Source organism: Brachyhypopomus gauderio, chromosome 16, assembly GCF_052324685.1.
Source record: "Brachyhypopomus gauderio isolate BG-103 chromosome 16, BGAUD_0.2, whole genome shotgun sequence".
NCBI classification, from domain to species: domain Eukaryota; kingdom Metazoa; phylum Chordata; class Actinopteri; order Gymnotiformes; family Hypopomidae; genus Brachyhypopomus; species Brachyhypopomus gauderio.
In genome coordinates this window covers 4812974-4840972 of record NC_135226.1, presented here as the reverse complement: position 1 = coordinate 4840972, position 27999 = coordinate 4812974, and the positions used below count along the sequence as shown (strand labels likewise).

Genomic DNA, 27999 nt, shown 5'->3' with positions numbered 1-27999 from the left:
TATGGTTCTGTCAAATTAGATCTGACATAATACCAGATTATCCAGACCTGGAACGGTATTTGTATTTGTATCTACTGCTTTTGAGACCTTATGTGGTTCCTTTGAAAAAATTAACTTGGTTCACACCAGCCCACATGTGACTGTTCATCTGAAAGCAGTTGCAACATACCGACATAATTTTCTTTGTGTTTTTCCATTGCATCAGATGCCTAGAATATCACTGCAAAGTTAATGATGTGGAGAAATGTAAATACTTCCTAAAAAGCACAAAGTTCATGATCATTGTGTCAAAGAGGCTGATCGTGGGTCAGCTCCTTCAGACGTTTCACAAATAAGGGTGGAGAGGCAGGGCGAACTCTCACTGACAGCAATTACTTTTCACAAATTATGTTTAACCTGAAAGAGAAAGAGAAATGATTATAACCCCTGCAGGTGGAATTTATCACACAACCCATACAATGCACCCGTAACTCCAAGAAGAGCCTAAATTGTTACACTTTGAAATGATTGTAATAATTACTTGTTATTGCAGGATTTGTCTGTGAAGGCAGAAGCCAGATGCTGCCTGCCATTGTATGTTTATTTAACATCACCACCCTGTTTGGGCTGCTGGTCTGTGTGGATATAAACCATCCATGACACTTCAGGACTACGCCAAGCTGCTCGACGCTTTTCTCTCCCTAAGTGTGAGGCGGTCGTGTTGCTGAGGAACAACGTACCAGATGCTACCTGTCCTTTTAAAAACGGTGCATTGTGATATTTAACTATATTCGAATTAGAACGCTTGACAAGCAATAGACCTCCTGGGTCAGAGGACATCACACAGCCAGAAGGTAAAGACACCAGGGGTGTGGTGAACCTGAGCACCAGCCCGTATGCAGAGACAGCACAACCCGTCAGCGGCACCTGGATCTGAGTCAGGTCTGCACTCGTGATAGCCAGAGCAGATGTACTTGTTACACTCTGAGGGGGTAGGAATGAAACACAAGCCTGATGACTAAATAAGGGGGAGAGAGCATATTGAGCACAGAGCAGAGAGATTTGCCAACCCGAGCTGCCAGACTTAGTGGACGTCATGGGAGACGGGAACGCCGTTGGAATGACATGATATTAGTTATAATGTAATGAAAAAGGAAATGTTGCGCTGATTAACATCACGCCCTGTACATCTGGAGCGCTCTGGTGGTGAGGGTCACAGCCCTCACAGTGGTCTTCCACATTAAAGCACTTCCCAAACCATTTCCCTCTTTACCAACCGAGGTGACTTCATAACAATCAGACAAGCGAGAATGAATCAACATATCCAGTTTTATTGCAACAAGAACCACTTGAAAGAGCTTGTAACGACCCGATAAAACAGGCCATTAAAGCATCTTACAATTAAGAAAAAGGTCTATTTCCTGTCTAGAAATCCCATGAGGTCTGGATCACTAGAAATCTTCACAGCATGCTCTGGAAGGTGAATTAGCATGTTACAAAGATACTCTCTCTTCTCTCTCACAGACACACAGAAGCACGCAGACACACACCGTAGATATATACACATACACACATAAGAACATCTGTGTTTCTGTTTTTTTCACCCATCAAACTTTTGATTTATTGCCAGTACAGTAGAACAGCATTATTTACTATGCCAAAACTATGAGTAATTAATTACAATTAAAACAAATTATAAAATCAACACCTTCTTTCTTAGACCAGGTGCTGTAAGAAACACCCTGAAGGTGAACTTTAAGAGCGCATCATGGGCTCTCCACACGGTCCAGTGTCAGCCACGGTGACAGACTGTACCAGATTACACTGGGAAACGTTATAGTAACATTAACTTACTGGAAGCGACGTCAATTAAAAGAGTAATTGCAGTTAAGAGTCCGTGCGCTCGTACATAAATGGTAGAAGAGCCACCCATCGCAGCAGCCCTGAAGCGCGCGCCTTTCTCTCCTCCCCGTCGCGCGCGTCTTTCCTACCCGACTCAACCGCGCGAGACTCGACGCCACACCGAGTCGTACCGCTCGAGTCGCGCGCCTCGCCGCTTCCTATGACTATAACAACCGATTTCGTAGGATTATTTCGTAGCGAAAGGCGCGAATATACGAGTGTATAACGAGTGTGAAATGATCATGGGGCTCATTTTCACGGAAGGGACTTAGAAGACGCGCCGTGGCGGAGCGCTCGAGACACGCGATGCTCACGCGCACCCGGCACTTCTGCGCCTGCACAAGTTTAAGTTTAAGTGAACATGATCTTATAGTTGATCTGCAACTCCAGGCTGGAATGGATGCGTAGGTAATAACCGACATTTCTGCAGATGTATATCATTTATGTCGGGGGAAGATTAATGGAAAGTCCGCCGACAGGTGCGTGGTTTAACTTATTTTCTACTGTCTGTGTAAACAAGCAACCGATACAGATAACGAGTAAAGTGATAAGTGAGATTGTGAAAGGTGAACGCTGTGATTTAAACCGTTCTTATGCTGGCCTGCATTACAGGAAAATTATAAATGCAAAAACAATGCAAGATGTTTGCATGGGCTACTATTTACATAGACTTAACTTAATTGCAATGCAAAAGCACAGAGTTTCTGGGGTAATAATTACAGACAGGACACTCTAGCCTACAACCTCGACTAATAATGGTTCAATTTATTGTGTGATTACAGAATTATTACGGAATTATTAATGAATTATGCTTTCTGTGATTGGCAGTGTTCCTGCACCCTTGACTCAGAGGGAGTCCGCTGGACCGATTGGCCGTTTGTAATTACCACGCCGAACCGATGTTCTCCAACAACACGTGTGAGAACATCACGCACATTCCCGCAACTCAGAACTCCTTGAACCTGGTGGTGAGTGCCATCATGTTCCTGGCCGGGGTGGCGGGGAACCTGGTGGCGCTGGCGATCCTCGGCCTGCGTCAGCGGGAGCGCCGCGCCAAGTCGTCCGCCTTCTGTATCCTGGTGACGGGCCTGGCGCTGACGGACCTGGCGGGGACGTGTCTGCTCAGCCCGCCCGTCTTCGTGTGCTACTCCCGCGGCACCTCTCTGGTGGGCCTGACGGGCGACATGCGCCTGTGCAGCCTGTTCGCCTTCGCGGTGACCTACTTCGCCATGGCGTCCACGTTGATCCTGTGCGCAATGGCCGTGGAGCGCTGCCTGGCCATCAGCCACCCATACTTTTACTCCAAACACGTGCGCCGGAGCTTCGCCAAAGCCGCGTTGGTCTTCATCTACCTCTTCACCTGCGCTTTCTGCCTGCTGCCCTTCCTCGGGTTCGGCCGGCACAAGCAGTACTGCCCCGGGACCTGGTGCTACATCAAGATGGAGGCGGAGGGCGAGGACGCGGAGGAGGAATGGCGCACGCTGTCCTTCTCGCTCGCCTACTCGGTGCTCATGGCGCTGCTCATCGTGGTCGTGTTTCTGTGCAACGGTTCCGTCATCGTCAGCCTGTGCCGGATGCACCGCAGCCAGGTGACCCGGAGGGGGTCCGTGGTGTCGGCCGGACGCAAGCGCAGACTCAGCTCCTGGTTCGGACAGGGCGAGGAGGAGGTGGAGCACCTGGTGCTGTTGGCCTCCATGACCGTCATCTTCGTCATCTTCTCCCTTCCTCTCACCGTGAGTATGCTCGCCCACCTGTCTGAGTAGCGTCTCTGGACCACGGGACACAGAGGAGCTGAGGGAAGGTTTTGAGTAGGCCAGTGTTCGAGTGTTTAAGATACCTACACTGCACGAGTTTTGGGTGAAAACTCTTTTTTGGGGGTTAACAACTCGTGGTTAGAAGCTCCCATCAATGACACATTAGGCAGGCTGTGAATGATCATACAGGAACCAGTGTTCCTTCTCCATGCTGTCACACTGTTGTACATACATGATTTGTGATTTGTGATTTGTGATTAGTGCAGTCAGACTGTTTTGTGTCTGTTTCAATGTCTGTGTGCGTGTGTCACAGCCTCCTGGACTATTACGCAATGAAGCATGTTATTTGAATATGAATGTGATTCAGGTTCTGCTATAGCCATTCCACTAACTGAAATATTCGTTACGAGTCTGACAACCTGAGGGCAGGATTGGACCCGCCCAGTTTCCCCAGGGCTGGATTTACAAACTCTCCTTGTTAAAGAATGCAGCACTGATATCAGGTCAGAGTTTTGCTTAGCTGTCTGCATCTTTCAGGTAGTGTTTTTGTTTTAGATACTGATCTAGGAACAACGGTTGTTTTGAAATAATCAAAGGGAGGATTCTGAAATTCTTTAAAGGCAAGTGAAAGTATTGTGTGCATAGTGTGATAGCACTGCTTACAGAGACTGTTTTACTAAACCTTGTTCATCATTTCCTTGTGTGACAGTGGGTGTGATATTTAGTGCCGGTGGTGAGATCAGACATGAGTGTGGTCCCTTGGTATGGCTCAGACATGCCACAAGATATAGGTTATGCTCCTTATAATCTATGAAGCTGGAATAACTCAAACAGAGGCATGATTCTAGTGTAAACCGTGAGAATGCATGCAGTGAACCAGAGTTTGATGAATCCATTACTTTGTGTGTGTGCTGTTTTACAGATGAAAGACAACTTTATTTTTATTATGTTCAGTCAGGTTCTTCACTCTTTATGTATCTACCGCATGAATTTTCCTCATTGTCTGCTCTTATCTATGTGTGTATGTGATGTGATGTGGTGTGTGTGTGTGTGTGTGTGTGAGTCTCATTCACTGCTCTGTAGCAGTAGCTAACAATGTAATTGCATTACTGCAGTATTAACCAATCAGAAAGCCCCTCTGCAGGTAGTCCGTCCTCTCCACCTGTCTGTTATGTTGCATGTGTACACAGCACATTGTCACGTAGGCTAAGGGCCACAGCTGCATGTCTTGGGGTGGGTGGGGTTGAAAGGAGTGTGTGGCACGGAGGCTGAAGCTAAGAGAGGTGCGTTGGCACTTTTGATACTGTCAATCACACTGTAGATAATCCTCGAAATGTTCTCAAAGCTCCACATATACATACACACAGATGTAGATCTGACCTGGGTTCTGAATCATAGCTCCTACGTCTCCCACTCATTCTTCCTCTCAGCTCTACCTGTCTATCCAGTTGGGACACCCCAGCTCTAAAGATATGCCCGAGGCATGCACCCTGCCTTTGTTTCTTAAGGGCGAGTTCAGCTCTGGAAGGGAAAAGGGAGAGAAATGGACCTGGACGTGGAGAACAGTCATGGGATCTGTTCTGGGATCTGTTCTGGGATCCGCTCTGGGATCTGCTCTGGGATCTGTTCTGGGATCTGCTCTGGGATCTGCTCTGGGATCTGCTCTGGGATCTGCTCTGGGATCTGTTCTGGGATCCTCTCTGGGATCTGCTCTGGGATCTGCTCTGGGATCTGTTCTGGGATCTGCTCTGGGATCTGCTCTGGGATCTGTTCTGGGATCCGCTCTGGGATCTGCTCTGGGATCTGCTCTGGGATCAGCCCCATGTTAGCGTGCTGCAGTGTCTGATACTAACATACTCGTGGTCGACCCTAGAGCTGACTCCAGTGTATGGGACATTGCAGAAGGTTCTGAAGGAAAGCATGCAGTGTGTGTGTGTGTGTGTGTGTGTGTGTGTGTGTGTGTGTGTGTGTGTGTGTGACTTTGTAAGTCGCTCTGGATAAGAGCGTCTGCTAAATGCCGTAAATGTAAGTGTGTGTGTGTATGTGTGTGTGTGTGTGTGTGTGTGTGTTCATGGGTGTGCCACAGAAATGTTCAGACAAAGCGGTAGGGAAGGATGTCTTCAGGTTAGCTTTAACCAAATGTTACATAGGGCAACATTGATGTGTTGATCTTATAAGAGGTTGCTTGCTGAGGTGAAAGTGGTTTTAGACATGCATAATGAAAACACGAGTGAGTACATAATCCAAATGTATTTACTCTTAGTTATTTCCTTAGTTGCTTATATGCAGATGTTATGGTTTGGAAACTCACATTGCATGCTTGGCTATCATATGCTGATTTCCACACTCTCGCATGTTCCCAGAGCCCAGGGGCTGGAGTCCTGCCCTCACAGCCTGGGCCGTGTGCGTGCGGAGGACTGCACTGGCTTTGGGCATGTCCCGCTTTCTCACAGACCCCTTTCACAAACTCTGGCTAGTTGAAGGTTTCACTGGAGTCTATTTGATCAATTCACCTACAAAAACACAGCTAAGCCTTTATAAACATTTATGCACAGTGTTAACATCAGGTATCTACCCACATGGAAGTTTATCATCTGCAGTTATATCTTGTGTAGTTAGTCATATGGCCAGGACAATTTGTTGTTATTTTGAAAATCACAATCATGTTTTACTAGAACGCAGGTGTCTCTGCTTGTGTGTGTGTGCACTAATGAACAAACCATTATATTTACTCTAGGGATGCACCAAAAATTCGGCCACCGAAAATTTTCGGCCGAAATGGCTTAAATTAGCATTTTCGGTTTTCGGCCTTAGACGATCAGCCGTTCTCTGTCGTAGGGATTTCGTAGGCTAATAGAGCACATTGAGCCCCGTTATGTTTTGCCAAGCAGACGACATTTCTCAGAAGTGTGTTTACCTGAGCTGTTTAATGTTGTTGCAACTCACGTCACGTTTTTATGAGAGAATTTATATTTATCTTTCAGGCCAGTCAGTTATAATTAAATTTAACTCGTATAAAATACATATATTTATCCTCTCAGATAAAAACGGTCTGCAAGCGAGTTTAATTTAATTAGTGGTCGGCCGTTGTCAGCGGTATCGCCGTTAACGGCCCACCACTAATTTTACTTTATAATATGCATTACTGTAATGTCAGTGCTAAATAAATATTTTCAAATCAAATTTTGTAGTTGATTTATTCTTTGAATAGCAATGCCTTGATTTTAGTGAGGTTAGCCATAAATCCAATGTTACTAATAATTGGCATAATGTATTTCGGTGTTTCGGTTTTCGGCTTTTGGCCTTGGTTTCCTCATTTTCGGTTTTCGGTTTCGGCTAAGAATTTTCATTTCGGTGCATCCCTAATTTACTCCATTTGTGGTCACATGTGAAACCGAATCATTTCCAATATAGTCATAAGCTGCAAGCCGTGATGACATTAATGAGCCTGACCTGTCTTTAGGTGTACAGTAATGGCATTACTGAGCCTGGCCTGTCTTTAGGTGTACAGTAATGACATTACTGACCCTGACCTGTCTTTAGGTGTACAGTAATGACATTACTGACCCTGACCTGTCTTTAGGTGTACAGTAATGACATTACTGAGCCTGACCTGTCTTTAGGTGTACAGTAATGACATTACTGAGCCTGACCTGTCTTTAGGTGTACAGTAATGACATTACTGAGCCTGACCTGTCTTTGGGTGTACAGTAATGACATTACTGAGCCTGACCTGTCTTTAGGTGTACAGTAATGACATTACTGAGCTTGACCTGTCTTTGGGTGTACAGTAATGACATTACTGAGCCTGGCCTGTCTTTAGGTGTACAGTAATGACATTACTGAGCCTGGCCTGTCTTTAGGTGTACAGTAATGGCATTACTGAGCCTGACCTGTCTTTAGGTGTACAGTAATGGCATTACTGAGCCTGACCTGTCTTTAGGTGTACAGTAATGGCATTACTGAGCCTGGCCTGTCTTTAGGTGTACACTAATGACATTACTGAGCCTGACCTGTCTTTAGGTGTACAGTAATGGCATTACTGAGCCTGGCCTGTCTTTAGGTGTACAGTAATGGCATTACTGAGCCTGGCCTGTCTTTAGGTGTACAGTAATGGCATTACTGAGCCTGGCCTGTCTCTAGGTGTACAGTAATGGCATTACTGAGCCTGGCCTGTCTTTAGGTGTACAGTAATGACATTACTGAGCCTGACCTGTCTTTAGGTGTACAGTAATGGCATTACTGAGCCTGGCCTGTCTTTAGGTGTACAGTAATGGCATTACTGAGCCTGGCCTGTCTTTAGGTGTACAGTAATGGCATTACTGAGCCTGGCCTGTCTTTAGGTGTACAGTAATGGCATTACTGAGCCTGGCCTGTCTTTAGGTGTACAGTAATGGCATTACTGAGCCTGGCCTGTCTTTAGGTGTACAGTAATGGCATTACTGTTCAGATTCCAGAAGCAGTACCTCAAGCTTCTTTGCAAAATCCAGACAGAAACAGAGTCAGGTGAACTTTTACTGTGTCAGTTTGACTCAAACCTCAGTCTGACGGGAGGTCCTTGTAAAAACGAGTGAACTGAACAGCGCTAATGTCGCTGCGTATATGCAGTGAAGTGTTTCCGAAGCAGAGAGCCACGTTGTTGTTATGTAACCGTCCAAAACAGCCCGAGATCAGTGTTGTGAAAAACTTACCACAGAAGCTCCCTTTTCCTCTGACTTGCATGTTCAATGTAATTCTCTTGTATCAGTTCCTCAAAAGCATGTGTGAAGGAGAGTGAAATATGCTGGTGGGTGTCAGCTATCTGCATCTGCTTTAGCTTTCCTCTGTGTCACTGAAAAGTCTTTATCATTTAATTCTTGGGAAGTCACTGTTGGGTGTTGAAATACATATTTATTTGGTAGTTGGACAGAAGGAGTGGTTTAATGATGAGACACATCAGCTGAAGGTGTTAGCATAGCTCCAGTGGTGGAGGGCACCATGGTGGTAGCCTGTCCAGAGGGCAGAGGGCAGAGCTGCTCTGTACAGCTTTCACTGCCCTGCTTCCCTTCAACAAGGGAAGACCCAGCAGAAGACCCAACAGACCCAGCAGGTGACCTTTCCCAGCATGCTCTGCCTGTGTGGAGATCACCCATCTCCAGGTGTTTTACTTCAGCCGTGAACGTTTGTCATCTGAACTTAATTTACTACTTCCCTGCCCCAACAGTTAGTGTTTGCTCAGCAAACACACCACACACATTATCCTAGGCCACTGTGTCTCTGCAATATTCTGTCATCCCTGGAAGGGAAGCGCGACTCGGGTTCAGATCAACCTCTTAACAGCCCCCGTGGCTTCGGGTTTTGGTGTTTTTCTTTATGTCTGATGTGTCGCGGTAAGTCTGCAGGACAGGCTGTAAAGGTGCTGTGTGGTAGTTAATCAGAGTGAAAACCTGAAAAGTCCCAATTTAGCCGTTCTGAGCTAAAGCAGAACCCAGCCGTGTGGTGCAGAGAGAGAGACGAGCTCGGTCAGTCTCACGTCCGTCAGGCCGCTGAGGGGGCGTGGTCACTGTGGTCTTGGTCTCCTTACACATAATATAATACTGTTGAGTTATGTACACCGTGTGCAGCTGTGTGGAACCACCTCGCCCGTGCAGGTGTACCAAAGCAAAACATTATTTCTATCACATCTAGCACATTTGCCAAAAGTTAATTATTTAGTTATAAATAGTTTTATTTTATATATTCATTTTATTTTATTTTTATTTTTATAGTTAATACTTTTATGTTATTCAGGGCAGTCATGGCCTGCCGGTTAGGGAACTGGTCTTGTGACCGGAGGGTCGTGGGTTCGATTCCCAGACCTGAGGCCATGACTGAGGTGCCCCTGAGCAAGGCCCTTAACCCTCAATTGCTCACTTGTATAAAAATGAGATAAAAATGTAAGTGGCTCTGGATTAGGGCGTCTGCCAAATGCCGTAAATGTAAGTGCTGTAAAGGTGTAAAGTCATTGTTGTAAATGTAATGCTTAAAAGGTGTAATGAGCAGACCTCTCACTCAGTTCAGTTGTACTAAATTCCACAGAGGCCTGAACAGGATCCAACCATCACTGCTGTCCAACTGCTTAGAACTGTGTTCTGTGTGCTAAACTGACTCCATTTAATTCCGTCTCCTTTTGTAAAAGAAGACCAGCTAGCCTTGGTCATTTCAGCTCATAATGATTTACAGAAAGCCTTTCTAATACGAGCCTGAAAGAACGTAAAGTTTACAGAGTGTCAGCCTGGTGATAGATGTTGATCTAAGTGACCGAGCTGCACACTTTCCTCAAAATGAGTTTTTAGTCATTGTTCTGCATGATTGTCAAGCCTTAATAGCATAATATCTGTACAGATCGAAATATTTACTGTTCCGAGTTTAAATCAACTTAAATCAAAATGAATAAATGATGTGTTCCCGAGAGAGTGTTCGAATGCTTCCCGATGGAGGTCAGTTACAGTAGGAAAGTCGTAAACTATCGTCCTAGGCACACATACACTTAGAGCTCCACATCTCTGAGGGTGCCCAAAGTTTATAGCGGGAAAGTTGTGAACCACAGACCTAGACACACTCTGACCCCTCACTCTGACCCCTCACTCAGACCGCTCACTCAGACCCCTCACTCTGACCCCTCACACAGACCCCTCACTCTGACCCCTCACTAACTTCACTCTGACCCCTCACTCTGACCCCTCACTAACTTCACTTAGACCCTTCACTCTGACCCCTCACTCTGACCCCTCACTCTGACCTTTCACTCTGACCCCTCACTAACTTCACTCTGACCCCTCACTAACTTCACTCAGACCCCTCACTCTGACCCCTCACTAACTTCACTCAGACCCCTCACTCAGACCCCTACATCACTGAGGGTGTATAGAGTTCTTTAAAACATATTTCATAGTATTTTGTCTATCCTTAACAAAATGAACTAAAATTTAAAAAAGGTTCACTGAATAACATAAAACTATTAACTATAAAAATAAAAATAAAATAAAATGAATATATAAAATAAAACTATTTATAACTAAATAATTAACTTTTGGCAAATGTACTAGATGTGATAGAAATAATGTTTTGCTTTGGTACACCTGCACGGGCGAGGTGGTTCCACACAGCTGCACACGGTGTACATAACTCAACAGTATTATATTATGTGTAAGGAGACCAAGACCACAGTGACCACGCCCCCTCAGCGGCCTGACGGACGTGAGACTGACCGAGCTCGTCTCTCTCTCTGCACCACACGGCTGGGTTCTGCTTTAGCTCAGAACGGCTAAATTGGGACTTTTCAGGTTTTCACTCTGATTAACTACCACACTGCCCACTTTAGCATTTTTTCCCAGAGAAAATACTTTACAGTCTAGTGTCAAACGGCAAGTCCTTCAAGCTGAATCCTTCAAGCTGAATCCTTAATGCTGAATCCTTAATGCTGAATCCTGCACACTAAGATAAAATGAATAATGGTGCTGGTGTCAGGTCTCACAAATGGAAAACCAACGCACAAACATCTAAAAGCTATTTGCCTCACAAGCACATAGGAAATCTGTCCAAGGTGGTTTCCCCAGGGTCGAAGTCTTTTGAAAACACGCTATTATCCATGTTCTGCAACATGGCCCCTCTCGTTCATGACTTGAATGTGTGAGACTAAGGGGAGAGCATGCCAAAATTTAATATGCTGTCCGGAGAAGTGATGACGGCTGGATTGGATTAGCTTTCCGGATGTGCACAGGGCAGTCTCATCGAGCTCCTCATCTTGCTGAAGGTCACCAATCATCAGATATATGACAGTAATGGGCCTGGTGACTGAGTGAGTGAATGTATGTGTGAGGGGGCATATGATGGTGTGTGTGTGTGTGTGTGTGTGTGTGTGTGTGTGTGTGTGTGTGTGTGTGTGTGTGTGTGTGTGTGTGTGTGTGTGTAAATGATTGTGTTCTGTCATGCTTGCTATTTATTTCACTGGAATGACAACAATCCCTTTGAACAATGGAATAATATGCAGACATTTTGTTCATCCTTGAAATACTCATTCTATAGACTAAGGTGACGTGGTGGAGCATGTGCTGATGTAAACAAGTGGAATTTCACTTCATTTAGAGCAGTGCCAGTGTGACTGAGTCAGTGGACAATCTGTGATATTACAATGGGTACAAAGAAGCAAACATATCCACCTTCACATGGCATTCACACTCACAACCTCCACACACCCTGGGACAGGAGTGTTTTTAATTATTTCAGCCGGTCTATTTCTGTAGAAATCCTAACCCACGATAAATGACCCAAAGCCGTGACCCTCCCTCGGGACATCATAGTTGTTGTTTGGTTTTGCTTTGTATTTTTATTTTTTTGGCTGAGTTTTGACCCCGTGTCACTGGAATAAAACTGTAATTCCATTTCAAAGAAATGTGTTTTACTTTTATACTGTTTCCAGTTAAAATAGTTACTGTAAAAAAATGTATTCCGATAAATACCATTGTCATGACACCAGTCTTTGATGAATGACTAATTAACGTACCTGAAATGTACAGTCATCATTTACCTTGTGTGTTATGGATATAGCATGCAACCAAACCGACTGGTCCCCTCAGCTGCATGGTTATAACTGCACTAAATCCAGCATGTGAAACTCACAATGACAGGGTGGTGCTGATACCAGCGAGCTATTATTAACCAATAATAATGGCTGGTGTTCTTCCTCTTTTGTGTGTTGATTTGCAGGTTTAGAATAAACGCCTAAAGTGTCTACTGGTGACAAGTATTTCTGAAGTTGTGCTTTATTAGTTGATTGATTATAATGTCTGTGGTGAGTGCTGTCTGGACGGGTCAGCACACACCAAGGCCCAGAGTCTCCCTGTCTCTCCAATGTGTCTCACCACTTTCTCCCTGTTTCTCTAATGTGTCTCGCCACTTTTTCCCTGTCTCTCCAGTGTGTCTCATCTCTTCCTTGACTAGGAGAACTTTCATGACTCAGAGATCGAGCTTTTCTCCATAGATTGGTCTCACTAATGATTTGCCAATTTATGACTCTGATGAGCACTGGGGTTGATGTGCTTTAGGACGACATGTATGAAACGACTAAAGCAGTTACCAGTACTACTGAAGTAATCTAATTGGTTAATTAAAGACATTAGTGGCTGTGCCTGATTATAAGACAGGCTTCCAATAAGGTCCATGGCTCCATTGGCTGAGTCCAGTTTATCTAAGATTGATTTTGTTAGCCAAGGTGGGGCTTATTGATTTTATTGGGCATTTCAAACACAAAGGTCATTCAAAGTACTTTATATAAACAAGAATGATTCTAAGCACTTCTTGTCCTAATGCTAAGCACTATTTCACTGGTCCTTATTGATCTAAGACGCCTATTGTGTATTCTTCTAGCATGTCACAAATGTATTTAGGTCAGTGGTGGAGCTATTTGCTTACGCAGATATGTGAAGTTTCCCTAACTCTCTCACGTGAAATGATTTATGACTTACTTTTTAAAGACTACACAGAGACACAGAGAGCGCTGTCATGGTGAAATGCCCTGATTGTTAATCATCTATCTATCTATCTATCTATCTATCTATCTATCTATCTATCTATCTATCTATCTATCTATCTATCTATCTATCTATCTATCGGAGCATGTGCAAAAATAAATGAACTACAGCTGCACTGGTAAAGTCAATTAGATAAAAGACGCAGGTGAAACACGTGTGTGCTCAAGTAATCAATTAAGCAGATCAATCAAATGAAATATCCTTGAGAAAAGATTTGAGGTACACTGATTAAAAGGGACAGGAAACCACCGTTGTGTCAAGACATAAAACACACAGATCAACAATGCAGGGAGGAAAAGAGACATGTGAGGACATGAGGAAGAAGGTGATAACAGCCCATCAGTCTGGAGAAAGCTGACTGTAAGAAAAATCATTTACAAATGGAGGGAACATCACAGCAGCTCTGCCCAGAAGTAGACGGACATTAAAACCTACACCAAGAAGCAAGACACCAAGAAGAATTCAAGTAAAGGTCAACTCACACATCACCTCCAGAGAGTTGCAGACCTCTCTGGAAGCATCTTGGATAAATGTACATGCAGGTGAAAATTCAATAGACGTGGCATTCATGAGAGTTGCTAGAAGGAAGCCTCTGCTCTCAAGAAAGAACAAAGTTGCCTGGTTAAACTTTGCCAGAGAGCACTTGGACAAACCAGAGGCTTTTTGGAAGTCCATTCTCTGGACTGAAGAGTCCAAACTTTAATTAGTTGGCCACCACAGGCACCATGGTTGGTGAAAGGTCAACACTCCATATAAAGAGAAGAACCTCCTCCCAACAGTGAAGCATGGTGGTGGAGATGTGAAGGTCTGGGCCAGTTTCTCTGCCTCTGGACTCCATATTATCCAGGGAACCATAAATTCCCAGGCCTATCAGCAAATTCTTGACCAGAATCGTCTGCCAGCTGGGACGGAAATGGGTCACGCAACAAGACAACAACCCAAATCATTCCAGCTAAACTGGAAAAAAGCAAAAAAGGAATGGCTTAAAAGAAAAGGATTTGACTCTGGGTTGGCCCAGTCAAAGTCCAGACCTCAATCTCACAGAAATGCTGTGATCTGAAGTGGGCGGTACGTGTCAGATGTTCCCCCAACCTCTCTCAACCAATGGAGTTCTGTGATGTTTGGTTGAAGTAATGGCTGCAAAAGGAGGTGCCACCAGCTACTCACTAAAAGAGTTCACATACGTCGGACAGTGCAGTGGACATACTTCCTAGATATTTGAGACAGAAATTAGTTATGTTGAATAAATAATGAAAAATATTTATTAATTAATTTATTAATATTAATTCTTTCTATGTATTTGGTATTTTGGCTCAGGATTTATGAGCCTCCAACTATTTATACTGAATAAATAAATAAATGATAATGACTTATTCCTAAATAGGTGATATGTCTTGAAATATTTATGTTGTTGTGAGTTCGCTTCATAGAGGCTGTCCCACATTTGTTGACTTCAACATAATCATTGCCCACATTGCCAAGGTCCAGAAATATCTTCAGATTTTAGTCTGAAAATTATTCATGTTTTGGAGATAAAGGAGTCAGAAAAAAGAAGGGAGTTAGAAGGGGTAGAGGGGGACACAGACAGAGAATGTCCTGGAATTCTCCGAGACTCAGTGAGCGTGAGACCTGGATGAGATAATGAGACCTGTCAATGATGCAGTGAAGTGAGAGTGAGTGTGGCTGTCTGTGTTTTGGGTTTCTCCCAATTGCACAAGTGGCTTTGGAGTTTTTCTGAGCGCCAGGAAGCAGACGCATCCTCAGGGTACTCACTCACACGGTTACCCAACACTCAGGGAGGTTGTTTCCACATCCACCCACAGCCACACAAAAGGGGGACTTTAGGAGAAGTTGAAAAGCATAGCAACTATGGAGGTATGGCTGGTCTTGTGCTGTGGCTAGTCCTGTGCTGTAATCCTGTGCTGTGGCTGGTCCTGTGCTGTGGCTGGTCCTATGCTGTGGCTAGTTCTGTGCTGTGGCTAGTTCTGTGCTGTAGTTGTGCTGTGGTTGGTCCTGTGCTGTGCTGTAGTCCTATGCTGTGGCTGGTCCTGTGCTGTAGTCCTGTGCTGTGGCTGGTCCTGTGCTGTAGTCCTATGCTGTGGCTAGTTCTTTGCTGTAGTCCTGTGCTGTAGTCCTATGCTGTGGCTAGTTCTTTGCTGTAGTCCTGTGCTGTAGTCCTGTGCTGTACTTTGCTGTGGCCGGTCCTCTGCAGAATGCCTAAAGAAGTACTGATATTACTCCACAGGTCACTCCACTCCATGCTGAGTTCTAAAGGTTTGAGAATCTACCCAGAGGTATTTTAATGTCCTGCTTCTCACTTGCACAGCTCACACAATAAGGACATTTACCACAAGGTGTATCAGCTTTCTGTGAAGGTTCCCCTTCTGGCTCCACAGTGCAGCGGTCAAACACACAAGGTCATGAAAACACACACAGGGTGCAGGATGCATGTATTAAAGCAGCACACACAGACTATGAGTGCAGTGGACTAGACCAGCCAGAAGAACACAGCAGCCAGCACAGTCAGCTGGAACCCAAGGTGCAGGGACACAGAGGAATAAGACTGGGAACTGGGAACTGGGAACTGTGGTGGTGCGGATGAGAGTGTGTTATGGGCGAGAAGTGCAGTAGGAGGAAGAGACCTGTTACAGGCCTCTAGGATTATAATCTAACTAGAAAAATTAACTAGTGATACAGGATTATAATCGCCCTAGAAATATTAACTGCAAGAAAAAAATTACGGTTTCCATTTTTTAATCTTATGGTTTGTGCTTGTTTAAAACTGCAGATAGTACTGCTGGTGATTCTGCAGTGACAACGCTAATTCTGGTATGATCTGAGATTATAGTACAGACATTTCTTGAGATTTATGGTCTTTATGAACATCTCAAATTACATTTTCAAAGAGATGTGGGGTTACTGCTTCTTCTGGAAGTGATTTGTGCATTATGGAGTTTCATTCTGTATTTCAGATAGAAGATCTGCATTACCAGAAGGTGCTGTGTGTGGTTGTATTAATTTTTTAGATATTGTCCTCCATTGATGCCTCTGAGTAATCACCTGGACAGTGGGCGTCTAATACACATGTCTGGAACATGAGCTGTGGTAATTTTTGTGGTCACCAGGAACCTGCTGGCATATCTAAACCATGACAGGAATAATCCCTGTTTGTGGTTTGTGGTTGAGCGCTCAGTTGATCTTCTCTTTGTGGATCCTCCCTCTAGGTCACAAACATCTTCCCCATCCAGATCTGCAGCTTAGTAATGAAACGAGTGAACATTTCCGTCATGACAGGTTTTATTCCCGGAACCCTGGAAATTAAATCAAGGCATCCAACGATGCCTTTTGTTGTTATGAAAAGTGAATTTGTAAAATGAGTCTGCACCAATTCAAATGCCCCAAAGCGCACTAGGTACTTTCTGACTTTCTGACTGTGAGGCAGTTTCCTGTCAGTTACCTGTCAGTATGAAGCACCTGTGAGACCACAGTTTGCTCTCAGTTTACAGTGTGACAAAGGTATACTATAACAATCTGGAATAATTAGATATAATGTAATGTAATAACATTTGACGGCTAGATTAAAGGAAATTGTAAGCAGTGTCAGATGTGAGAAAAGAGTTTAAAAGTTGGCAGCAGTGTGATAGTTTGGTATCTAGAACGATGTAGAAATTACTGACCACATGTATGTGGACATTCTACTGAATACTGAAGCACATTGATGACACTATAAACTAATCACGATTCATTCCTGTTGCCTCATCATGTAATCAATCTTGAGTGTGTGTGTGTGTGTGTGTGTGTGTGTGTGTGTGTGTGTGTGTGTGTGGAGATAGAAACTTGAATCAGTAAGCATGTAGTTTTATTTGATCACTTTATGTTGATAGATGTTTTGTTTGCGGTTGTTACTTTATGCTTAAGTCCATTTTTTGGGCCTCGTGTTGGAGAGACTCATCTGTACCCCTCAAATATAATGCCCAATGTACTGCACAAACAGTAGAAACTGATGTACTTACTTGTGAAACCTCATGGTGAGGTAAAGTACTATTATAATTCACATACACACTGCAAAACCGCACACAAACGTCTACACAGATAGCATATACAGATAACATACCGAGTTAACATAATAATACAGGTAACAACACCGTCAAGCTCTACTGATAAAGTATGCTCACACACAAATGTTACTTGGCTTGAGTAGCAGATACCATGAGACACCTACCAAGGAGATGTCACCATCTCCAACACACAACAAACAACATTTCCGTCCATTGCTCTAGTTGTCTAGTTGTCAACTGTCTTGGTTTTATTTGGAGCAGACTCATGAAGTGCTGACAGGAGTATATCAGGGAACCACCGCAGTTCTGGCTGCCAGCGTCTGTCTGGCTGTGAGAGTCTGCGTGGGCGTCTCTGATGGTAATCTGCTAATCCGTTAATGCGGCCTGCCATGCATCCGTCTGCAGGTCTCTTCATCCTCAGTCACGTTTAAGTAGTCCATCTTGATGAGGCTCTGATAAGAACGTGAGCACATGTAGAGGCTCCAGCTCCAGCACTCTAATCAAACTTTACTCACGTTTAACGTGTAAAGTATTTGGAAAAGAAATCCTTTTTTTGTAATGTGGAACATGAAGTAGATATATCTTAATTGAAGCCTCTGGGTCCTCGTTTGTGTTTTGGTGTATTTGGAGTATAATGGTGGAAATGTAATGGAGTGTGAACAGAGTTTTTACGTTCTGAGATCTGCAGACCTGTGGGCATGTTCTGAAACCCTCACACAACGGGAGTTTGTTTCCTCTACGCAGACATCCATCAAAGTTGTTTCTCCACTTGTAACAGCAGTAGCTCTTGCATGTTTACTTAGCAATTAATCTGTTATTTTATACCACAATGCTGAGTCGCTCCCCCCTTCATTTATTACTTTATTCCTGCCAGTACAAACATAGGAGTGAAACCCTTAACTAAGTAAGAAGCCATTAATTACAACCATTAATCTTGATAATCAGTTGGGGGTTCCTGCATATCAAACTATTTGGCCAATTTCATGAGTGGGTGAAACTCCTGCAGTTCTACTGTGTTTCCAAAAACATGTCAAGATCCCATCCCGCTTGATTCTATTATGATGTCAAATTTATTTGAGGCGGGGTATATCTCGGCTCACAGCAGGAAGAGGTGGTGTATGTATGGCTCACAGCAGGAATAGGCGAGGTATATCTCGGCTCACATCAGGAAGAGGCGAGGTATATCTCGGCTCACAACTGGAAGAGGCGGGGTATATCTCGGCTCACACCAGGAAGAGGCAGGGTATGTCTCAGTTCACACCAGGAAGAGGCGGGGTATATCTCGGCTCACACCAGGAAGAGGCAGGGTATGTCTCAGTTCACACCAGGAAGAGGCGGGGTATATCTCGGCTCACACCAGGAAGAGGCGGGGTATATCTCGGCTCACACCAGGAAGAGGCGGGGTATATCTCGGCTCACACCAGGAAGAGGTGGGGCATTTCTCGGCTCACACCAGGAAGAGGCGGGGTATATCTCGGCTCACACCAGAAAGAGGTGGGGCATTTCTCGGCTCACACCAGGAAGAGGTGGGGCATTTCTCGGCTCACACCACACTCTCAGTCCTTCCATATGTCACCTTTTTTCCTTTTCTCCCAGACGTGTGGCCCAGACGTCTTAGCAGTGGCAGTCATCTGTTTGGCTGCATTCGTGGTGAATCCCACAACACTGTAAGAGCTCCACAGTGAAACACTTCCAGATACAGGCACTGATTCAGGACCCCTGAGAATCAGAGAGAGGAATTCAGAGGGCTGTCAGGGACTACAGAGGAATGACGGGAGAGTAATGAATGAGGTGACTGCTAGAAGCCCAGCGGGTGTTGTAATGCCTGAGGTCACTGATGAGAATGAAACCCAGCTGTGCATCTGGCTGCATGCAGTGACTCTTCAATTTGATCTGCAGGAGTGCAAATAATTTGCTATAATAATGTTTGTTTGTAGAAGAAAGATCCTCACAGAACCGTTTAATCCCATTTCAGGAGGCCAAAGGCAGTGCCAGATGTTCTCAGATCATTAAGGATCTCCCACAAGTATGCACCCATACCTTCTAAATTCAATAAGACCTTTTCCATACCTTACACTACACAGCATACCTTGTATAATTGTACTATATTGCATTGCATTGTACACAGTATTACATTTAAAAAGGCTTTAATTGTGTCATCTCGATGATGGGATAGTGTACATAGAGGAAAGAGCTCAGGGGAAGAATGGCAGGTCCATGGCAGGTCCATGGCAGGTCCATGGCAGGTCTATGACAGGTCTATGGCAAGTCTATAGCAGGTCTATAGCCGGTCTAGATGGCCACGCACACATTTTCACCTTGTGTGAACCCTGCTAACCAGACCCAGCCAGCGGGTTTGTGAACTAACGTTATTACTTCACAGACATGGCCCATTTGTCCATGGTTATTTGTGTCAGTGCTGACCGTAAGATTTGAGCCAACACCAAGGCTGATCCAATCTCAGCCTTGTCGGTTTATAGCGAGTGACGTCACGGCCTCATTCCTACAACGCCTACCTTATTTTCATTTAGAAATCATATGATGTAGTAGTCAGATCCGTAGAATCCCATCGGACCTGTGAATAATGCAGTGGCATTAAACTGGCGTGGTGTATATACCTGCACATCCATAGGCAGGACACATTAGAGAGGACTCTCACTCCAGACCAGACTGAACAACTGAATATTGCATGAGCCCAACAGCTAACGTGATATTGATCAAGAGCTTTATTTCCTGCTCTTTGGAAATAAGCCAGCACAACAACATTGTCTTCTCGGTGGCCAAAGCCCCCTGATGTTTCTCGGGCCAGGATATTGATCATGGATGCTATTAGGTCTGTCCATGTAACTTTATATTCTGTTGTTTGAAAATGTCTTTCATTCTTTCTTCCAATCACTGTGCTGCTTTGCTGTATTTAGAGCTTAAAGTCATGCAGGTCAGAAAAACGGAGAGCTGGGAAAGCAATGGCGTGATTTGAATGACCTTAAGACACGCACGCACATACACACACACACACACACACATATTTCATGAGAAATGAATCGTCACCCATTTTCTTAAACCTGAAGATTATGACAGTGACAGAGTAATTTTTTACCATCAGCTTCAAAACATGCTGCTTTCTGGATCTTGTTGGGTGGAATAATAAGATTTCCAAGCTTTAGCCAGTAGATTACACAAATACCACATCTCTGCAGCTTGCACAATGCTGAGAAGAGGAAGAGACTGGTTTGACACCCCCCCAAATACACACTTGTTTGCCACCTGCTAGTTCCTGTGTAGAATGTAGCTGGTCAGTCTGTTAGTTAGCTATTTGGATGACAGTAAATGAAGTTGTACGCGTATGTGACGGTATCGTGTGTAACGTATGTTTGATGTGATCACTGTTCAGGCACTATTGGTGGAATTCCAAATATTAATGATCACTTTCCAAATTGAGGCTGTTACCGTTGAATATGATGTGGTTTACATAGGCAGTTATGCCTTCATTTAATCTGTGGTGGATTGCGGAGTGAATCAAGGACATCCTTTAGCTTCATTTCCATTGTAGGGAGAGCAAGGGTAGATGCAGCAGTGCCCAAAGTTGCAAATATCCAGGGGAAAAAATATATAAGTTGGAAGAATACCACAGCTAAAAGAGGAACCAGAGAGAATGTGGAAGGCTAGCACCAAGGTCATCCCAGAGGTGATCAGGCACTAGGGACCGACTGGCTTCAGTAGATCCCAGGAATGACATGATCAGTCTCAGTCCAGAAGAGCACGACCCAAGGAGCCACAGGGAATGCCAGTCTATATTTTACATTTTCAACAGGCTATGTTTATCCCCAATTCTGTACTCAGAGAAGATTTTATACAACTCTTGTATGACCTTCAGTTTTCTCATCTGCATTACTATTAAAGTGTCCTTTGTCTAGACCATGTGATTTGGGGAAGTCGTCTCAAGGCCTGTGTTTGTCTGCTCTGTGTATCCCGACTTTACCATTCCACAGTGCGGTTTTTAACTGAGTTACCTTTGACCTTGTCACATCTCTGTGTTTGCACTCGTGTGGCTTTCTAAACCTCAGCCTTTCAGCTCACTTCTGGATTCTTCTCAGCCTCTCAGACCTGTACAAACCCCCACCCCCTCACCATGAAGCCCAAAATCAGCTCTTCGATAAGTGCTTGTTCAGTGGCCGCCGTGTCACTGCTGATTTGTTGGGGCCCTGCGGGGACACGGAGTCCCTGCCCGAGGGCCATATGAGGCCTGTGAGGTGGGCAGGGGAATGTGGTGGGGTGTGTTTGCTGCAGTTGTTTTGACGACGTTGGACAGGAATGATCCCTGCTTTGTGTGATGTGGAGCAGATGTGGTTTGCCCTGGCACTACCTGACCGGGCAGCAGCAGTTATTAACATCACTTAATGGCTCTTCATACATGGTGCAGTGACACATATTGATTAGCCCGCCTGCATTCTGTGGTATCATGTTGTGAAGTCCCACAGCTGCCCGAGGAAACGTGTTCTTCTCTGGTGACTGAAACATAATGCCTTGCCCATTTTTTTGGAATACCAATGTCAAGCAAGGCATTGTGGAGCAATGTTGTGTGTATGAGATCAGCAGTAATGTTTAATGTGTATGGAATTAGCAGTAATGTGATATGTGCATGAAATTAGCAGTAATGTGCATGGGATTAGCAGTAATGTGTTATATGAGTGGGATTAGAAGTAATGTAAATGGGATTAGCAATCATTTGTTATGTGCATGGGATTAACAGTAATGTGTTATGTGCATGGGATTAGTAGTAATGTGTTGTATGTGTGGATTGGTAGTAATGTGATATGTGTGTGGGTTTAGCAGAAATTTACACAAGTGACAATAATATGTCATGTCTGTTGAACATGTGTGGGAACTCCAGTCACTGACAACATGTCAGGACATAACACCTTGAAAGTCATGTAAGAGCCAAACCCTAAACAATGTCATCTGCATGGGAGCTGAAAGGACTTTAGAGACTGTTTTAGACTTAGACACCTGTCTAAATCACGTGTATCTTTCTCCATAAGCATTGCTGCAAATATCCACAGCCATTCCAGTCCAGAAGTACTTTTTATTGATCTCCTTATGGAAATTCCTCCGTGCATTAACCCGATCCGGAGTGAACACACACAACAGTTAGCATTGCACCCTAGGGGTAGTGAGCACACACACATTCCTGGAGAATTGGGCATTCATTGGCTGTGGCAGACAGCAAGACATCTGCTCAGTGACTGAGACATCTCCCCAGTGACTGAGACATCTCCCCAGTGACTGAGACATCTCCACAGGGAGACATCTCCCCAGTGACTGAGACATCTCCACAGAGAGACATCTCCCCAGTGACTGAGACATCTCCACAGGGAGACATCTCCCCAGTGACTGAGACATCTCCCCAGTGACTGAGACATCTCCACAGGGAGACATCTCCCCAGTGACTGAGACATCTCCACAGAGAGACATCTCCCCAGTGACTGAGACATCTCCACAGGGAGACATCTCCCCAGTGACTGAGACATCTCCCCAGTGACTGAGACATCTCCCCAGTGACTGAGACATCTCCACAGGGACACATCTCCCCAGTGACTGAGACATCTCCACAGTGACTGAGACATCTCCCCAGTGACTGAGACATCTCCACAGGGAGACATCTCCCCAGTGACTGAGACATCTCCACAGGGAGACATCTCCAGTGACTGAGACATCTCCACAGGGAGACATCTCCCCAGTGACTGAGACATCTCCCCAGTGACTGAGACATCTCCACAGGGAGACATCTCCCCAGTGACTGAGACATCTCCACAGGGAGACATCTCCCCAGTGACTGAGACATCTCCCCAGTGACTGAGACATCTCCACAGGGAGACATCTCCCCAGTGACTGAGACATCTCCACAGGGAGACATCTCCTCAGTGACGGAGACATCTCCCCAATGACTGAGACATCTCCACAGGGATACATCTCCTCAGTGACTAAGACATCTCCCCAGTGACTGAGACATCTCCACAGGGAGACATCTCCCCAGTGACTGAGACATCTCCACAGGAAGACATCTCCTCAGTGCCTGAGGCATCTCCTCAGTGACTGAGATATCTCCACAGGGAGACATCTCCCCAGTGACTGAGACATCTCCCCAGTGACTGAGACATCTCCACAGGGAGACATCTCCCCAGTGACTGAGACATCTCCACAGGGAGACATCTCCCCAGTGACTGAGACATCTCCACAGGAAGACATCTCCTCAGTGACTGAGGCATCTCCTCAGTGAGTGAGACATCTCACCAGTGATTGAGACGTCTCTCCAGTGACTGAGACATATCCTCAGAGAGACATCTCCTCAGAGAGACATCTCTCCAGTGACTGAGATGTCTCCACAGGGAGACATCTCCATGTATCAGACACAGAGTGTTCGGCAGTGCATGCCCATGATTCTTGAGGCTCTCACTGTCCTGTGATGACATCAGTAATCTGAACCTTTCAGTTTGGTAATATTGTGAAAAAGGAGATGCCACATCTGTCCAGGCTGTTCCGCTCCTGTGTGTGTGTGTGTGTGTGTGTGTCTGTAGGCCATTTCCCTGCTCCAGTTTATGTGTGTGTATGTGTGCGTCTGTGCAGGCCATTCCCTGCCGAGCCTCTGTGTACATGTGTGTGCATGTGTGTGAGTGTGTGTGTTTGTTCAGGCTGTTCCCTGCTCCAGTCTGTGTGTGTTTGCCCAGCTGCAGAAACACTTCCATGCCATCAAATTAAAGATTTATCCAGGACACAGCCATGGTTACTGTACTGATCAGTTCAACATGTATTGCAGGAAATGACCAGTTGAAACAGACACAAATATTAATGAGGACAGATGTTTTTGTTGAGTGTTCTTGTTTTAAATTAGTAACAGGGAACTTGCATTCAGGAACCTGTATTTCCAGTGCTTCTTGTTTTGAACAGCTCTTTCTCTGCCTCGCTTTAATGACAATAAGCAGTCTTTCTGATTTGTTTTCTTTGTTAATAGCCATCTCATAGTATTACTTGTTTCTATGGTGGAACTGGTCAATCAAGTCAAGTAATGTATTGTGCTGCCTTGTCTTTTATTCAATATCATATAATACAGTTTTTTGCAGCTGCTAAGACCCAAAAAGTCATAATGATAGCACAATTTTGGAAACCACCTGTCTATTGAGGTAGTCTCTCTATTGAGGTAGCTTCTCTATTGAGGCAGCCTCTCTATTGAGGTAGCCTCTCTATTGGGGTAGCCTCTCTATTGAGGTAGCTTCTCTATTGAGGTAGCCTCTCTATTGAGGTAGTTTCTCTATTGATGAAGCTTCTCTATTGAGGTAGCCTCTATATTGAGGTAGCCTCTCTATTGACCTGGTGCGCTAAACCTTAAGTACATTATCTGCCTTACACTCATTTAGAAATTCTAAAACACACTTTTTGCAAAACACTGAACACAATTCTTTACATAAGACACAATATTCAAAACTGAAAACCATGTGTTTCTTTTGGAACACACTGCCACGCAACTGCTACACTCACCTACCAAAATCCAAACCTAGTCCTCACAGGTTACAACACTTCTAGCTAATTTTTACAAATCTTATTGAATTATGGATCTTATTGATGGTCTCTTTCTGTTCTGAGGTGGATAGCTGTTTTTTTTTCTAGTAGTGCAAAAACATGATGTAGGACAGGTCTACCTATCTATTCTCATTTTGAAATGTCTGGATGATGCTACAGTGTAGCAGCACAGATACGGCTGGACCCTTTACCTCCAGAAAACCCAAAGCATGCTTGACCACACGGTCAAGCAGAGTGGCTCTGATCTCATCCGTTATGGTTGCTCATCCTCTTCCTCATTCTCATCCTCTTCATCGTCATCTTTAGTGTTGGACTCCATTTATGTGCAAACCAAGATTTGCAACTTGTGGCCTCTTTGTAGGGATTAGACTTTGATGTCTAAAGATATGTATAAATTAGCTAGAAGTGTTAATAGAAGTGTAGGTGGGTGTAGCAGTTGCATAGCAGTGTTTTCCAAAAGAAACACATGGCTTTCAGTTTTGAATATCGTGTCTTAGGTAAAGAACTGTGTTTAACATTTAGCAAAAAGTGTGTTTAAGAATTTCTAAATGAGTCTAAGGCAGAAAATGTGCTTAACGCAGCAGGTCAATAGGCTGCATGGGTTAGTGTTTTCAAAAAGTGTGCTATAAGGACTTAGCAGCTGCAAAAAACTGTAAAGAGATTTGGTTGAAGTGTTTGCTTTTTCTAAAAGTGTGAGGTGTTTTGCGTGTTGTGTGTAGCATTGTGTGTTAAGTTTTGACAAAAGGAGACTTTCAGAAAATCGGTCTGTAAAAAACTGTAATATATATGTATAACATATATGTAACCTTTTCCCCTCATTGCGTCCAGAGTCTGGGGGGTGGAGGTTGAGGGTGGAGGATGATGATGTGGTGCGGTATTTCTTCTGGTCTTAGGATTGTGCTCTTCTGCTCTGAGACTGATGTTGTCATGGTTATCTGTTGGAGCCTCTCCTCCACCCCAGGGGTCAAGTTCCTCTATGACCTCTGGGACGACCTTGGTGTTAACCTCCCACATTCTCTCTCTCTTTCTTCTTTCAATCGCTGTCATCCTGCTCATTTTCTGTCCTGTGGACGTGTCCATTCCTCACTCCTGTCACCACTGCTGATTTGATCTTATCCACTGGTATTATGTCTGGTTGCTTATCCCACAGGAACCTTTCAGACACCCACCCACGCCCACTCACCCCCACTCACACCAACCCACAACCACTCACCCACCCCCCACACCCACTTCCACCCACTGACCCCCACCCCCACCCCCCAAACACAGCGGAGGATCGCAGGGTGTAAATGCTACAGTGGTTGGAGGTTAACTCAGCCTAACCCGAGTCTCTGCTTTATGCTCTCCCGCCTCTCAGATCTTTGGCTTCGTCAATGCCATCAGTCCAGTGGGGAACGACGAACAGAACCTGCGGGCATTCCGCTTCAATGCCGTCAACCCCGTGGTGGACCCCTGGCTCTTCATTATATTACGGAAGTCCGTGTTCCGGCAGGTGCGCGCACTGTCCCGCTGCTGCGTGCGCACGGCGGCGGTGAAGACCACGCCCTCTGGAGGAGTGGCCTTTCCCATGGAAAGCACGGTTCCTGCAGACTCCACGGCCCTCCAGAGCAAGTACAGCAGCCTGCCCCAGTGAGGCCCGGAGAAGAAGCCGATCCCCGGACACTTGAATAGGGCTGGGGGGGGTATAAGAAGTACTGGATATGAAAGGACTAAACTGGGCTTCCTATAATACCCTGGATAAAACACAGGAAAACACGAATGTACAGAAATAAGACTTCTAAAGATCCATCCATGAACTCACGATGGCTTCAGGACATAGAACTGCTGGTGTCTACACCGTAGAAGCAAACGATGTGGTGTGAGTCTCATGTAGCACATTCTGAGGCTGTTACAACTTGTGCAGGAAGGGTGTGATACCAAATGTACTCGAACACCAAAAGTACTGACCAGATCTACTCCACAACTTCAAAGGCGAGTATTTGTCTCTAGCAACTGTACATATGTGTTACTTGATTGTACATTACTTGACTAGCAGAGGGGAGACATCACAGTTATTAGTTTGCTGTCTACATGCTGTCATAAAATATGAAAGTGTATGTTGATGTCATGTTGTATATGTATATGAATGAAGTCAGAAGGAAGTTCCTGTGGACGTTTTCCCTTTAGCCTCTGCTCTTACTGAACACAAAAGGCCTGTCACAACATGACTCCCCTTCCAAAGGGTTTATTAAAAGTATAATTTTATAGATGATAATGAATTAAATTATATAAGATTAGAATTCATTAAGAGTTATAACATGAATAAAAACAGCACTACTGCCTTTCTGACATGGAAATATTGAGTATTTCATATGTTAATAAACACAATCATTTCTGACTAATAACACATCCTGTGCTTAAATGCTAGTCATAATTAATGAACATCTGCTGGAAGTGGAAACCAGCACGATCTGGTGTTGAACAGTACAGATGAATCAGTACTGTTTGCCTTTTTATTTACTTCTTATAACTGCTTATTAAAGGTTGTGAGGCATTTACAAACTTATCCACCATTAATTACACTAATTGTTATCGTGAATGTGCTGAGATGAGTTATGAGTTATATGAGCGGGATGAGTTATGAGTTATATGAGCGGGATGAGTTATGTGTTATATGAGCAGGATGAGTTATGAGTTATATGAGCTATATTAGCATGATGAGTTATGAGTTATATGAGTTATTTGAGTTATATGAGCAGGATGAGTTATGTTTTATATGAGCATGATGAGTTATGAGTTATTTGAGTTATATGAGCATGAGTTATGAATTATGCTCTGATGGTCTGGTGTACCTGCACTGCCTCTTCCTGGCAAAGGCAGACACGATGGCTCTAATAACATTTCTCAAGCCACAAGCCTGTTGCTAGACTACAGGGGTTTGTAGACCTTTCTCATCAACCTGGCCCGCCCCCTGACCTCTGAACGCCCCTGACCTCGCCCTCCGACCCCTGTGACGGGTACACTGCTACCTGCTCACCTGTCCGAGAGACCGCGGGGCGTTTACCTGTTCTCTCTGCTGTCTGCCACAGTCCCATGCCCATTGAGAGCCATGCTGGATAATCATTAGTGTTGGCTCTGACGTTTCTTTTGATGAGTCTGGATTCTGGTATTGTTTACTCACCTTGTGTGTGACCTTGGACA

The 27999-nt window shown here is 44.6% G+C and overlaps 1 protein-coding gene across 1 annotated transcript; it reads left to right on the top strand.

Moving 5' to 3' along the window:
- Positions 1-1930: 1930 nt before the first annotated feature.
- Positions 1931-27999, top strand: ptgir (prostaglandin I2 receptor). Its single transcript, XM_076977224.1, has 3 exons — positions 1931-2360; positions 2710-3614; positions 26177-27999. Exons 2-3 carry the CDS (start codon positions 2781-2783, stop codon positions 26450-26452), a joined length of 1110 nt encoding a protein of 369 aa, XP_076833339.1. The 5' UTR covers positions 1931-2360; positions 2710-2780; the 3' UTR covers positions 26453-27999.